The sequence below is a fragment of the Mercenaria mercenaria genome, chromosome 10 (assembly GCF_021730395.1).
Source record: "Mercenaria mercenaria strain notata chromosome 10, MADL_Memer_1, whole genome shotgun sequence".
In the NCBI taxonomy this organism is placed as follows: Eukaryota; Metazoa; Mollusca; class Bivalvia; order Venerida; family Veneridae; genus Mercenaria; species Mercenaria mercenaria.
The window spans coordinates 29,570,545-29,587,898 of NC_069370.1; the positions used below are offsets into that span (position 1 = coordinate 29,570,545).

General features: G+C 37.1%; 1 protein-coding gene across 1 annotated transcript in view; it reads right to left on the reverse strand.

Moving 5' to 3' along the window:
* Nucleotides 1-2,241: 2,241 nt before the first annotated feature.
* Nucleotides 2,242-17,354, reverse strand: part of LOC123559563 (origin recognition complex subunit 2-like) — a 62,737-nt gene continuing 47,624 nt past the window's right edge. The window contains exons 10-12 of the mRNA XM_045351495.2: nt 15,126-15,359; nt 12,045-12,163; nt 2,242-7,362 (exon numbers count right to left, since the gene is read on the reverse strand). Of these exons, the coding sequence (XP_045207430.2) occupies nt 7,279-7,362; nt 12,045-12,163; nt 15,126-15,359 (437 nt within the window). The 3' untranslated portion in view covers nt 2,242-7,278. The remainder of the gene's footprint in view (nt 7,363-12,044; nt 12,164-15,125; nt 15,360-17,354) is intronic.

A 17,354-nucleotide genomic window follows, 5' to 3' on the forward strand; every position in this document is an offset into this window, starting at 1 on the left:
AGGTCACAACGTATTTCTCATACTTGACACTTACCTAGGTATTAGAAGGCCAGTAGACCCAGTTCGATTTGACCTAGATATCATCAAGGGTGAACCTTCTGACCATCTCCAAGAAGATCTCATAAATATATGGCCTATATAGAGAGTGTCACAAGGTTTTTCTCTTTTTAGAGCCTACTGACCTAGTAGTATGGACCGTGCTGACGCGACCCAGTTTCAAATCTGATCTAGATATCATCAAGAATGAACATTCAGACCAACTTCCTACAAATCCCATGAAAAATAAGGCCTTTAGAGAAGTCAAAAGTTTTTCTATTATATACCTACTGACCTAGTTTTTTGAAGCACGTGACCCAGTTTCAACCTGACCTATATTATCATCAAGATGAAGGTTGGGGGGGGGGGGGGTCTGACCAATTTCAATGAAGATCATGTGAAATATATGGCTTTAGAAGTCACAGAGGGTTTTTATTTTCTATTTTAGACCTACTGACCTAGTTTTTTGAAGGCACGTGACCCATTTCAACATGATCTAGATATTATCTAGTTGAAACATTCTGACCAATTTCATGAAGACTTGTGCAAAATATATATGGCCTTCTAGAGAGTTCACGACAGTTTTTCATTTTTAGACCTACTGACCTAGTCTTTGACGGCACGATACCCAGTTTCAAACATTTGACCTAGAACTCATCAAGATAAATATTCTGACCAAACTTTCATAAAGTATCCCATGAAAAATGTTACCTCTAGAGTGGTTCACAAGCAAAGTTTAACGGACCACGACGACGACAACCTGGCGCGAGTCACAAAAAGGCTCACTTTGTCCACTTTGTGACAGTGAGCTAAAAACAGGTTGCCTATTCACGAAAGAAACAAGCTATTAAGCTATACAAGCAGTTACCTAACCTGACTTCCTCTCTCTCTGATAAGAGGCTTCATTGCGCTGGTCCCACCGACTGTTTAGATCATTATGTCTAGAACAGAAGAGCATAAATTTGAGCCCACAGTTATGTATTTCTTTTTCAGTTTGGGTTTAATGGCACACCAAATAAAAATCAGGTGCAACTTTTCAGCTTTTGATGTGGAGAAGACCCCATGCCCCCCTGCATTATATTGGAGTGGTGCACTCTGTGGTAAAGTTTGATTATATTCAAAGTTTCTTATAACAGAGTCATATATATATACTATCTCCCACTCGAGGCATCACCATTTCTTACCTAGGGCAATCCATATACAATTAAAGTTAGAGATCAAAGCAAAAAATCAAGGCTCTACTGTTTATCATCGAGAGAAGAAGATTTTAAAAGTAAGAAAGCTGAAAACCTACTTTTTAACTACATGTGACACATATGTTCGAATGAACAACAACATATGAAAAGAGAATACCCCAGAGAATATATAGTGAAACGTGTTCATAGAAGAAATCTATTCAATGGAGTTTTGGTGGTATAAATATGACCGTTTAAAGAAAGTTGATGATTATGAGGACGATGCACGCACACGCACTACGGACACAGCGTGTGATCACAGTTAGCTCAGCACAGGTCGTCTAAAACAAGAGGGTCCATGAAGACCCTGTAATTAGCTCACTGCCCGACCAACAGACCTAAAGATCATCAAGATCAACATTCTGACCAATGTTATTCAGATCTGGCCATAAATGTGGCCTAAAAAGTGTAGAAAGCTTTCCATATGATTTGACCCTGTGACCTAAGTTTTTGACAACCGACATGACCGCAGATTCAGAACGTGACCTAAAGATTCACAAGATAACATGCTAAGTAACATGAAGATACAGTCGTCCTAAATGATAGCCTCTAGAGTGTTAAACAAGCTTTTTCTTGATTGTTGACCTCCTGACCTAGTTTTGACCCCGCACCTTACCCAGATGACCTGACCTGTAAGATCATTAAGATTAACATTCTGACTAAGTTTCATTAAGATATGGTCATAAATGTCTTGACCTCGTGGCCTAGTTTTTGACCCCAGATGACCCAATATCAAACTCGTCCAAGATTTTATTGAGGGTAACATTCTGACCAAGTTTCATTAAGACTGGGCCAAAAATGTGACCTCTAGAGTGTTTACAAGCTTTTCCTTTGATCTGACCTGGTGACCTAGTTTTTGACCCCAGATGACCCAATATCAAACTCTTCCAAGATTTTATTGAGGGTAACATTCTGACCAAGTTTCATTAAGATTGGGCCCAAATTGTGACCTCTAGAGTGTTAACAAGCTTTTCCTTTGATTTGACCTGGTGACCTAGTTTTTGACCCCAGATAACCCAATATCAAACTCGTCCAAGATTTTATTGAGGGTAACATTCTGACCAAGTTTCATTAAGATTGGGCCAAAATTGTGACCTCTAGAGTGTTAACAGTCAAATTGTTGACGATGGACGACTGACACAGGGCTATCACTAAAGCTCACCTTTGAGCACTTCGTGCTCAGGTGAGCTAACAAGAGGACCATGATGGTCCTGAATCGCTCACCTATCCCCAAATGACCCAGTGTTCAACTTAGTATGACGTCGTTATTTCTATTATTTGACATAGTGACCTAGTTTTTGAGCACATGTGACCTAGATATCATCAAGATAAAAAATTCTGACCAATTTTCATAAAGATCCATTGAAAAATATGGCCTCTAGAGAGGTCACAAGGTTTTTCTATTATTTGACCTAATGACCTAGTTTTTGAAGGCACGTGACCCACTTTTAAACTTGACCTAGATATCATCAAGGTGAACATTCTCACCAATTTTCATGAAGATCTCGTGAAAAATATGGCCTCTAGAGAGGTCACAAGGTTTTTCTATTTTTAGATCTACTGACCTAGTTTTTAACCCCACGTGACCCAGTTTCGAACTTGACCTAGATATTTTCAAGGTAAACATTCTGACCAATTTTCATGAAGATCCATTGAAAAATATCGCCTCTAGAGAGGTCACAAGGTTTTTCTATTTTTCGACCTAGTGACCAAGTTTTTGACCGCACATGACCCAGTTACGAACCTGACCTAGATATCATCAAGCTGAACATTCTCACCAATTTTCATGAAGATCCATTGAGAAATATGGCCTCTAGAGAGGTCACAAGGTTTTTTCTATTTTTAGACCTACTGACCTAGTTTTTGACCCCACGTGACCCAGTTTCGAATTTGACTTAGATATCATCAAGATGAACATTCTGACCAATATTTATGAAGATCTCATGAAAAATATGGCCTCTAGAGAGGTCACAAGGTTTTTCTATTTTTAGATCTACTGACCTAGTTTTTAAACCCACGTGACCCAGTTTCGAACTTGACCTAGATATTTTCAAGGTAAACATTCTGACCAATTTTCATGAAGATCCATTGAAAAATATCGCCTCTAGAGAGGTCACAAGGTTTTCCTATTTTTAGACCTACTGACCTAGTTTTTGACCGCACGTGACCCAGTTTCGAACTTGACCTAGATATCTTCAAGGTGAACATTCTGACCAATTTTCATGAAAATCCATTGAGAAATATGGCCTCTAGAGTGGTCACAAGGTTTTTCTATTTTTAGATCTACTGACCTAGTTTTTGACCCCACATGACCCAGTTTCGAACTTGACCTAGATATCATCAAGGTGAACATTCTGACCAATATTCATGAAGATCTCATGAAAAATATGGCCTCTAGAGAGGTCACAAGGTTTTTCTATTTTTAGATCTACTGACCTTGTTTTTAACCCCACGTGACCCAGTTTCGAACTTCACCTAGATATCATCAAGATGAACATTCTGACCAATTTTCATGAAGATCCATTGAGAAATATGGTCTCTAGAGAGGTCACAAGGTATTTCTATTTTTAGACCTAATGACCTAGTTTTTGACCCTACGTGACCCAGTTTCGAACTTGACCTAGATATCATCAAGATAAACATTCTGACCAATATTCATGAAGATCTCATGAAAAATATGGCCTCTAGATAGGTCACAAGGTTTTTCTATTTTTAGACCTACTGACCTAGTTTTTGACCCCACGTGACCCAGTTTCGAACTTGACCTAGATATCATCAAGGTGAACATTCTGACCAATTTTCATTAAGATCTTTTGAAATATATGGCCTCTAGAGAGGTCACAAGGTTTTTCTATTTTTAGACCTACTGACCTAGTTTTTGATGGCACGTGACCCAGTTTCGAACTTGACCTAGATATCATCAAGATGAACATTCTGACCAACTTTCATAAAGATCCCATGAAAAATGTGACCTCTAGAGTGGTCACAAGTAAAAGTTTATGGACGCACGGACGGACGATGGACACCGCGCGATCACAAAAGCTCACCTTGTCACTTTGTGACAGGTGAGCTAAAAAAGGAAAATCTACATATCTATTGTATATATCTTATAATGTATGAACAAAGTGAATACAATGAGTCCAAGTAAACAGTCAACCACATTTTAGTTTTGGGTGAAAAATTATATTATGAACACATCTGGGTGTATGTTTGAAATGCCAAACACATCTGGGAATATGTGTGAAATACAGAACATATCTGGGTGTATGTTTGAAATGCCAAACACTTCTGGGTGTATGTGTGATATACTGAACACATCTGGGTGTATGTTTGAAACGCCAAACACAACTGGGTGTATGTGTGATATACTGAACATACTGGGTGTATGCTTGACATACCAAACCCATCTGGGTGTATGTGTGATATACTGAACACATCTGGGTGTATGTGTGATATAATGAACACATCTGGGTGTATGTGTGATATACTGAACACATCTGGGTGTATGTGTGATATACTGAACACATCTGGGTATGGGTGTTATTCTTTACAGTGCTCCTTTACAATGCTGTTGTTGCAAAAGTCAGCACAACATACTTATCAATCTGTCATGTTACATCCCTTGTCAGATAACTGTCTAAGTTATATAAGCCAACAAGAGTTCCGCCTAACGGAACATGATATGCCTGTTTGGACAGAGCAATCAAAACAAGACCTGCCAGCAATTATTTTGGGGGATGGGATGAGGACAGCAGTGATAGATGGCAGGGAAATAGGATTCTGAGAAACAAGTGAAGGAGCAGAGAAATGGCCAGGGCCAACTGCATAGGGAGAGAGAGGGTGATGAAGATACTAAGATACAATATCAAGAAACTAAACCAAAGTTTATAATGTGGGGAGCGTGGTATCCCTGTAACCATAGCCCTAAAAAGAACCTCTTTAAAGAGAATTCCTATAGTTTTTTTCCTTTCATAGAATTTTTTTAAAATCACATATATGATAGGAAAATTTGTGTTGAAAACAATGAACAAATAAAAACAATAGGTCACCAGGCTTGTTTTTGTGAAAAATTGTTTTGAACAAACCCACTGTTGCTGAAACTGCCAGCGATTTTTCAACATTTTCATAATTTTCAGCTTTTTTATAAATACCAACCAAAATATACATCAAGACAGCATAATACGGTTGTTTTCTTTTTACAGGTTTTATTATATACTTATTTGATATCACAGTCATATTTGTAATACTCTATCCTTACAATAATGGGCACAAATGAAAAAAAAAAATATTGTTTCATATTTACTTTTGTGAACTTTTTTCAATGAAAAATACCCATAGTGAAGAATATTTTTTTAAAGTTTGAAAAAACTCTTTCATAGAATTTTTTCCTGTTTTTCTTGTGTATAGATAATTGTATTGTGAGCATAAAAATGGCTAAAAATGTATGGGTCACCAGGCTAAATTTTATGTTAAGGCCGCTAGAATACAACACCTGTTCGGACGGAAATGGCGCGAACCTGGCCAAATTGATTACATGTACATCTGCTAAAAGTTAAAAATTTTTTTTAAAAATTCTTAATTCTTTCTATAATTTAATACTAAATAATCTGAAAGGTGATATTGTCTTATCAGTACTAAGTCAATTATCTTACATTATATGAACAACACTGTCTTTGTACTAAAATGCGATGTGAAAACACAACCACAAAAATAGCAAGATACCTGTCAGGCATGATACTTGTCAATACAACATAAACCAGTATCAACATTTGATTACTGATAAAACTTATCAAAAATGTTATTTCATTCAAGATTCATCATATTTAAGATTGTCTGTAACATGTTTCAACAAATGTTGACTTCAGTTCAGTTTTCCATAGAAAGTGTCGGCTGCGCAGAAAGATGCGCATAAAAAACTATAGGAATTCCCTTTAAGTCGTGCAAAGTCATCAGCTGTAGTAATATATAATGACTTAGAGCCCGGAAATTTAAAAAAAATTACCAGAAATTAAGTTAGGCCCCTGTGACCTTGACGTTTTGAGCCACCAACCCTTGAAGCAACAGGAGTGTTCCTCTAGTGGTACTTGATCATTTTGTAAAATATCAAAGCATTATGACTTATGACCTTGACATATTTACTCCATAAACAATAGATATCCTCCACAAGAGGTGCTTAGTCATCATGTAGTTTCTAAGCTACAGCAATCATACTGTCCAACTTAACAGCTTGGAAACAAAACAAGAACAATGCTGGTGCCAAAGCTTGTGTGTAAGTGCTTCAAGTAAGGCAATATGCAAGGAAAGAGTTATAATTCCTGACCTTCATACTAACACAGTTATGACAAAAATTTGTATAAAGCTTCATCACTATAGCTTTTAGTTTTTGAGAAAAGGTAGACCCACATAAAAGATTTTAACCAATGCCAACAATCAAATGACAATACTTTGTAGACTTTTTTTAAGTAGGGTCCCTATGACCTTGCGTTTTGACCAACAATACAGATCATCAAGTGGTACTTAGTCATCCTGTAAAGTTTGAAAGCCATGGATGATACACTTTTTGCTTTATGTTAACAAGAACAGACAACGCCATCCCATTATATATCATAAATTCTGTTCTTATAAATTTCATGCTACACCTCATATATTTGATGAATGGATGTATCCAACTCCTTTAACAGTCATTACTGGCCTCCATTTAACTGTCTTGGCTGTTTCCTTACACCATACTTTCATATTACATTTGCTGTTTTGATATCGTCTCATTATACGTTTCAACACCATGCTATTACTGTATTAACTGTTTTGTAACAATGTCAGTCTTGCTCTACTGGCCGTTTGTTATGTGACTATTTTGTTAAGCTAAAGCATTATGTTACACAAGCTATTTTGTTACATCAAAATTGATATAAAGGTCAATTTATTTCCTGCTCCATTGACTGTTTTGTTACATTGACTATTTTGTAATTTAACTATTTTGTTATTATACACAAAACTGTTTTCCTATTCAGTCTTCTCCATGCTCATCAACAAATTCTTTCAATGTTCCTTCATCAATAGGAATGTGTAGGTGCTCCACACCATCTATACTCTGAAAAATAAGTAAAAAGAAAACTTCTATAAACAAAGAGGACCATGATGGTCCTGAATCGCTCACCTCTTCCCACATGACCCAGTTATGAGTATGACGTCGTTTTTCTATTATTTGACATAGTGACCTAGTTTTTGAGCTCATGTGACCCAGTTTTGAACTTGAAATAGATATTATCAAGATAAAAATTCTGACCAATTTTCATGAAGATCCGTTGAAAAATATGGTCTCTAGAGAGGTCAAAAGATTTTAATAATTTTAGACCTACTGACCTAGTTTTTGACCGCAGTTGACCCAAATTCAAATTTGACCTAGATATCATCAAGATGAAGATTCAGACCAACTTTCATACAGATCCCATGAAAAGTATGGCCTCTAGAGAGGCCACAAGTTTTTTTTATTATTTGACCTACTGACCTAGTTTTTTATGGCATGTGACCCAGTTTCAAACTTGACCTAGATATCATCAAGGTGAACATTCTGACCAATTTTTATGGAGATCCATTCACAAGTATGGTCTCTAGAGAGGTCACAAGGTTTTTCTATTTTTAGACCTAATGACCTAGTTTTTGACCGCACATGACCCTGTTTCGAACTTGACCTAGATATCATCAAGATGAACATTCAGACCAATTTTCATACAGATCCCATGAAAAATATGGCCTATAGAGAGGTCACAAGGTTTTTCTATTATTTGACCTACTGACCTAGTTTTTGAAGGCACGTGACCCACTTTCAAACTTGACCTAGATATCATCAAGATGAACATTCAGACCAATTTTCATACAGATCCCATGAAAAATATGGCCTCTAGAGTGGTCACAAGGTTTTTCTATTTTTAGACCTAATGCCCTAGTTTTTGACCGCACATGACCCACTTTCAGATTTGACCTAGATATCATCAAGGTGAACATTCTGACCAATTTTCATGAAGATCTCATGAAATATATGGCCTCTAGAGAGGTCACAAGGTTTTTCTATTTTTAGACCTACTGACCTAGTTTTTGACCGCACATGACCCAGTTTCGAACTTGACCTAGATATCATCAAGATGAACATTCAGACCAACTTTCATACAGATCCCATGAAAAATATAGCCTCTAGAGAGGTCACAAGGTTTTTCTATTATTTGACCTACTGACCTAGTTTTTGATGGCACATGACCCAGTTTCGAACTTGACCTAGATATTATCAAGGTGAATGTTCTGACCAATTTTCATGAAGATCTTGTGAAATATATGGCCTCTAGAGAGGTCACAAGGTTTTTCTATTTTTAGACCTACTGACCTAGTTTTTGAAGGCACGTGACCCAGTTTCGAACTTGACCTAGATATCATCAAGGTGAACATTCTGACCAAGTTTCATGAAGATCTTGTGAAATATATGGCCTCTAGAGAGGTCACAAGGTTTTTCTATTTTTAGACCTACTGACCTAGTTTTTGACGGTACATGACCCAGTTTCGAACTTGACCTAGATATCATCAAGATGAACATTCTGACCAACTTTCATAAAGATCCCATGAAAAATGTGACCTCTAGAGTGGTCACAAGCAAAAGTTTACGGACGGACGGACGCACGGACGGACGGACGGACGACGGACGACGGACACTGCGCGATCACAAAAGCTCACCTTGTCACTTTGTGACAGGTGAGCTAAAAAGTCAGGTGTGTAGCTTGGACCTTATTCATAGTACGCAGAGTATCCTCCCCCTTGATTTTTTTTAAAGTGAGATCGACAAATGACGCATTTAAGTGTATATCTTCAAGGGCCGTGACTCCAATACGCCTGGACCGATTTGGCTAGTTATCGAACTTGGCCGAGGTCTTATTTTCAGACACATTTTGTTTAAGTTTGGTGAAAATCGGATGAGAAATGTTCGACTTAAAGAATGCGGACAAGCTTTGTGACGGACACACACACAGACTGGAGTAAATCAATGTCTCCCACACCACTGTGTGGCGGGAGACATACTTAGATAGCCTATGTTAACACTAAACAACAGAGCGAATCTTCTATCCTTTTTCTATGCAAATCTACCGATCACTTGAACAAAGTAAATGGTCTCAAAGCATCTCTAAATACATTGGTTGTTAAAACAAGAGGACCATGATGGTCCTGAATCGCTCACCTATCCCCACATGACCCAGTGTTCAACTGAGTATGACGTCGTTATTTCTATTATTTGACATAGTGACCTAGTTTTTGAGCACATGTGACCTAGATATCATCAAGATAAAAAATTCTGACCAATTTTCATAAAGATCCATTGAAAAATATGGCCTCTAGAGAGGTCACAAGGTTTTTCTATTATTTGACCTAATGACCTAGTTTTTGAAGGCACGTGACCCACTTTTAAACTTGACCTAGATATCATCAAGGTGAACATTCTCACCAATTTTCATGAAGATCTTTTGAAAAATATGGCCTCTAGAGAGGTCACAAGGTTTTTCTATTTTTCGACCTACTGACCTAGTTTTTGACCGCACATGACCCAGTTACGAATCTGACCTAGATATCATCAAGCTGAACAGTCTCACCAATTTTCATGAAGATCCATTGAGAAATATGGCCTCTAGAGAGGTCACAAGGTTTTTTCTATTTTTAGACCTACTGACCTAGTTTTTGACCCCACGTGACCCAGTTTCGAATTTGACTTAGATATCATCAAGATGAACATTCTGACCAATATTCATGAAGATCTCATGAAAAATATGGCCTCTAGAGAGGTCACAAGGTTTTTCTATTTTTAGATCTACTGACCTAGTTTTTGACCCCACGTAACCCAGTTTCGAACTTGACCTAGATATCATCAAGATGAACATTCTGACCAATATTCATGAAGATCTCATGAAAAATATGGCCTCTAGAGAGGTCACAAGGTTTTCCTATTTTTAGACCTACTGACCTAGTTTTTGACCGCACGTGACCCAGTTTCAAACTTGACCTAGATATCATCAAGGTGAACATTCTGACCAATTTTCATGAAGATCCATTGAAAAATATGGCCTCTAGAGAGGTCACAAGGTTTTTCTATTTTTAGACCTACTGACCTAGTTTTTGACCCCACATGACCCAGTTTCGAACTTGACCTAGATATCATCAAGGTGAACATTCTGACCAATTTTCATGAAGATCCATTGAAAAATATGGCCTCTAGAGAGGTCACAAGGTTTTTCTATTTTTAGATCTACTGACCTAGTTTTTGACCCCACGTGACCCAGTTTCGAACTTGACCTAGATATCATCAAGGTGAACATTCTGACCAATTTTCATGAAGATCCATTGAGAAATATGGCCTATAGAGAGGTCACAAGGTTTTTCTATTTTTAGACCTAATGACCTAGTTTTTGACCCTACGTGACCCAGTTTCGAACTTGACCTAGATATCATCAAGGTAAACATTCTGACCAATAATCATGAAGATCTTGTGAAAAATATGGCCTCTAGAGAGGTCACAAGGTTTTTCTATTTTTAGACCTACTGACCTAGTTTTTGACCCCACGTGACCCAGTTTCGAACTTGACCTAGATATCATCAAGGTGAACATTCTGACCAATTTTCATGAAGATCTTGTGAAATATATGGCCTCTGGAGAGGTCACAAGGTTTTTCTATTTTTAGACCTACTGACCTAGTTTTTGATGGCACGTGACCCAGTTTCGAACTTGACCTAGATATCATCAAGATGAACATTCTGACCAACTTTCATAAAGATCCCATGAAAAATGTGACCTCTAGAGTGGTCACAAGCAAAAGTTTACGGACGCACGGACGGACGACGGATGACGGACACCGCGCGATCACAAAAGCTCACCTTGTCACTTTGTGACAGGTGAGCTAAAAACGTAGACTTTAGTCATAACTTCAAAATTAATCAACGAGTGATACTGAAAGTGTTTCTTTATTTATATTCATTTAGATTACTTTCGCCCTGACACCTCAAATTTTGAAAAATAGTTAAAATCGTATTCGCTGTGTACTGCTGAACCAAAGCTGACACACTGATACCTGGCATGTTTCATCTTTTATCAATGTTTAAGGGTTTTAAACACATTCTAACCAACGACAGCCGTCTTCATGACGTCCAACTTTCAACTAAAACATTATTAGTCTGCAGTATTTTCTTCTTGAAAACATAATACCTTTTGAAAAATCAGAATTTAAATTTTCAGTAAGATATCCCAGTCAGTTTCTAATTAATGACAAAAATGTTGACTTTTAGCTCTGAAAATCGTAAAAAAATCATAATTATTTATTGCTTGTAATTTTGACAGCCCCAAGCCCATGCCTTCTCCACTTACTGAATGGAAACTGTGTGAACAACTTCTTCTACTGACCACATGCAATTCTCCTTTAAAGTTTGACTATTTACCCAGGTATTATGAGGCAACAGTTTTCAGTTTCCAGTCCAAAGTGCCTTCTGACCCCTAGAGAGAGCCATCTACTGACCACAGGCAATCATCCTGTAAACTTTGACCTCTGTAGGTCCAAGCTTTCACCAGTTATTGGGAGGAAACCATTTCCTACCTGGTGTAATCTACTGACTAACATGAGCAAAATAATACACCCACTCTCCTTCACAATGGATTTGGGGGAAGGAAGGGGAAGAATTCTGACCAGCCAGGAAAAAAAAGTCATCAGCATCTACACAAAACTTATTTGGACAAACACAATCACATACCTTTTTTGATCTGATCATTTTATGGTCCCTGAACTCAGTCAGTTGTGCTTGTAATGTGAGATCACTGTTCACGAGGAATGACTCTCTACATCTCTGATACAACTCTTGCAGTGACATGCCTGAAACACATAAACATAGATATCCATTAAAAATATCATATCTCTAACACAACTGAAATACCAAGAGAAATATGTCTGACATAATTCCATATGTAAGTACAAAATCTGATATTATTCCAGCTGTAATGTATATTCACAAACAAATTACCAAGAGAAATATGTTTGACACAATTTTAGCTGCATATACACAACCAAACTACTAAGAGAAATATGTCCGACACAATTTCAGCTGTATATATACACAACCAAACAACCAAGAGAAATATGCCAGACACAATTTCAGCTGTATATATACACAACCAAACAACCAAGAGAAAAATGCAAGACAGAATTTCAGCTGTATATACAAAACCAAACTACCAAGAGAAATATTTCTGACACAATTTCAGCTGCATATATACAACCAAACAACCAAAAGAAATATGTCGGACACAATTTCAGCTGTATATAAACGACCAAAGTACCAAGAGAAGAATGTCTGCAAACTTCAGCTGTATATACACAAAAAAACTGCCAAGAGAAGAATTTTCTGACAATTCTATCTGTATGTACATAACCAAAGTACCAAGAGAAATATGTCAGACACAATTTCAGCTGTATATACACAACCAAAGTACCAAGAGAAGAATGTCTGCAAACTTCAGCTGTATATACACAACCAAACTGCCAAGAGAAGAATTTTCTGACAATTCTATCTGTATGTACATAACCAAAGTACCAAGAGAAAACTGTCAGACACAATTTCAGCTGTATATACACAACCAAAGTACCAAGAGAAGAATGTCTGACATAATTCTATCTGTATGTACACAACTGAAATACCAAGAGAAATATGTCCAACACAATTTCTGCTGTATATACACAACCAAACTACCAAGAGAAGAATGTCTGATATAATTAATAAAACAGCTGTATGTACAAAACTGAAATACCATGAAAAATATGTTTAACATAATTATAGTTGTATGTACACAACCAAAATACCAACAGAAGAATGTCTGACATAATTACAGCTGTATGTACACAACTGAAATACCAAGAGAAACATGTTTAACATAATTTCAGCTGTATATTATACACAACCCAAATACCAAGAGAAGAATGTCTGACATAATTATAGCTGTATGTACACAACTGAAATACCAAGAGAAATATGTTTGACATAATTTCAGCTGTATGTACACAACCAAAATACCAAGAGAAGAATGTCTGACATAATTATAGCTGTATATACACAACCAAAATACCAACAGAAGAATGTCTGACATAATCAATAATATAGCTGTATGTACACAAATGAAATACCAAGAGAAGAATGTCTCACATAATTTTAGCTGTATGTACACAACTGAAATACCAAGAGAAGAATGTCTGACATAATTATGGCTGTATATACACAACCAAAATACCAAGAGAAGAATGTCTGACATAATTATAGCTGTATGTACACAACCGAAATACCAAGAGAAGAATGTCTGACGTAAGTATAGCTGTATTTACACAACCTAAAAACCAAAAGAATGTCTGACGTAATTATAGCTGTATGTACACAACCAAAATGCCAAGAGAAGAATGTCTGACATAATTATGCTGTATGTACACAACTGAAACTGGATTCTGTACCAGTACAAACCTTCTGCACTAGTAAGTGCAAACTTCCTCACATGAATCAGAGGTGGATTTTGTTTGTTTGTGTTGGATTTAACGCTCTTTTTTTCAACAGTATTTGAGTCATGTAACGGCGGGCAGTTAACCTAACCAGTGTTTTTGGATTCTGTACCAGTACAAACTGTTCTTCGCAAGTAACTGCCAACTTCCCCACATGAATTATCAGAGGTGGAAGACTAATGATTGCAAACACATTGTCGTTTATCAAATAGTCACGGAGAACATACGCCCCGCCCGAGGATCGAACTCGCGACCCAACGATCCGTAGACCGACGCTCTACCTACTGAGCTAAGCGGGCGGGTGAATCAGAGGTGGAGGATGAATGATTTCAGACACAATATCTTTTATCAAGTTGTCATGGAGAACTTATGCCCTGCCTGGGGATTGAACTCATGACCCTGTGATCCGTATATCAGCGCTCACCCTATTTAGCTAAGTGGGTGGGCACTACACCTTCCTAGGAAGACTGTCTGTTTATGGGACAGAAAGGTCACAAACAACTACTTTATCCAAAATGACATTTAATAATTGAACACCTGTCATTCTAAAACAGTAACAATCACTTCCCTTAAGTAAAACACTTTCAAATGTAGGCAAGAGAAGCTAAATAGAACAAACAACCAACACCAAATGTACCTACTGTTCTACATTTCCATCAAGTCAAATGTATTTAGACTACTAAAATTTTAACCAAGGATTTATGTTTCAAGAATTCTGCCTTCTGGAACATAGTATACATATACATATAGGGAAAGGTGACCAAGCCCCCTGGCAGCCATGTTTTTTGACAAATCGGTAAAATTTTAACCACCTTGGTAGAGGGTGACATAAGGACCATTTGTGTGAAAATATTTCAAAATCAGACTATCAATTTAGGAGTAGGCCTAGACGTTGTTTGAAGATTTTTCTATTTTTAGCTCTCGCAGCCCGTATGTGCAACCAAGCAAAACCGTTTGAAAAATTTGGCAGAGGGCCACCCAAGGAACATCAAAATCCATTCAATGGTTTTGGAGGAGATGTCATTTAAAACACAATTGTTGACGACGGACGGATAACTTGATGGACGGACGGGAAGAATGGACAGACGACGGGACACAGCGTGATCACAATAGCTCACCATGAGCACTTTGTGCTTAAGTGTGCTAAAAAGGCCAAGGTCATATAATTGCAAACCATAAGTTTTTGTGGAGAAATTATGAGTATCAAATCCCCAGTAATTAGAATCCAGTGATTTGTATTCAGCCAACCATAACATTGGTGTGAGAAGTCTAACAAGAAAATAATAATACTTACCAATATAATTTGTACTATCTTTATACTCTAGCTGGTACCTGGCCAGAAGTAAGAAGATTCCCTTAGCATTAGGAGTGAGAGATTTCATCACATGGGTGAGTGAACTGAGTGCCAGAGCCCCAGATTGCTGCACCAGTATAGAGTTCTCGTAGGATGTTTCCTCCGTGTAAGGGGTGAAAGTTGTAGCATCATACCACAACCATCTAAATCTACTGCACTTGGTCTGGTCCCAAACTACACAATGAAATAAACTGTATGATTTAGAAATTTGGAGAGCTTCAACTTCCACACTACAGTCTAATATACTCACTGTAAGCAACATGTATATACATCTTTTACTTCTATGACTGTACAAAACTTCTGTCTGTCTTAACAAGGAATTTTTCCCTAGATCTATGGTAAACTGTAACTAGAGCTATCACTGAAGGTGATGAATGTACCCCTCACACGCACTGACACAGTACAATTTGACGCACACAAGATTGCGTAATTATAATTATACACAGACTCTATGTATATAGTATAGCCACAAAAAAAAGTCCCCTAACTCTGCAGAATATTTTTCTGAAAGAACCTCATACGCAGCATGCACAAGTAAGATTGGTACTTATCATTTGTGTGAACTTTCATTAAATTGTTTGCAATGGTTGGGAGATTAGGCGCGCACAAGATTGCATATGCAGACTACTATGTATATAGCATAGTAACAAAAAACAAAGTTCCGTAACTCTGCAGAATATTTGGCTAAAAGAATGTAACATGCACCATACAAAACTTGGGTTGGTACTGATCACCTGTGTGAAGTTTCAAGCGGGAGATTAGCCACGGACAAGCTTGCACATGCAGACTGCATGTATATAGTACATTAACAAAAACAAGAGCTGTCACAGGAGACAGTGCGCTCGACTAATTCGATGCTGGATAGTGAAACGGGGCACATCTGAGGAAACTGGAGCTGTCACTGGAGTGTTTAATGACTCCAATGGCGGATGAAGATATTGCACAGTAGCCTGAGTCTGTGTCAAAAATATTAAGTAATAAGAGAGGTAAAGTGTATCAAAATACTACATAAGTATATTCTAAGCAAAAAGGGGGCATAATTCATTAAATATTGGTGCAAGAGTTATGCATCTTGTGTCATATGATGTGGGTGATACTACTTCAAGTTTGAATCAAATGTATTTCATAATAACTGAGATATAGTGAAAATGTATCAAATTTAACGTTAATTTCTAAGTAAAAAGGGAGAATAATCCAAGAAAAATTTGTGCCTGAGTTATGCACCTTGTGTCATATGGTGTGGGTGATAATGTTGAACAACTATTTTAAGTTTAAATCAAATCCATTCAGTAATAACAGAGATAGAGTGAAAGTGCATCAAAACTTTAACCTGAAATTCTAAGTAAAAAGGGGGAATAATTCATGAAAAATTTGTGCCAGAGTTATGCACCTTGTGTCATATGGTGTGGATGATGATGTTGAACAACTATTTTAAGTTTAAATCAAATCCATTCAGAAATAACAGAGTTAGAGTGAGAGTGCATCAAAACTTTAACCTGAAATTCTAAGTGAGAAGGGGGAATAATTCATGAAACAAGAGCACCGCCTTGCGGGTGCTGACGCTCATCTGATTTTTTTTGTATAATAGAAATATTGTCCTACCCATGATTTTCTAAGTCTAAAAAGGGCCATCACTCTTGCAAAAAGCAGGACAGAGTTATGTTTCTTGATGTACAGTGTCCACTTATGATGGTGAAAAACTGTTGCAAGTTTTAAAGCAATAGCTTTGATAGTTTATGAGAAAAGTTGACTTAAACATAATATTCAACCATTTTTCTAAGTCCAAAAGGGGCAATAATTATTGCAAAAAGCAGGATGGAGTTATGTTGCTTGCTGTACAGGGTCAGCTTATGATGGTGAACAAGAGTTGCAAGTTTTAAAGCAATAGCTTTGATAGTTTAAGAGAAAAAGTTTACCTAAACATAAAACTTAACCAAGAAATCTGATATTTTCTAAGTCCAAAAGGGGCCATAAATCTTGCAAAAAGCAGGATGGAGTTATGTTTCTTGCTGTACAGGGTCAGCTTATGATGGTGAACAAGTGTTGCAAGTTTTAAAGGAATAGCTTTGATAGTTTAGGATAAAAGCTGACCTAAACATAAAACTTAACCAAGAAAAACTGATTTTCTAAGTCCAAAAGGGGCAATAATTCTTGCAAAAAGCAAGATGG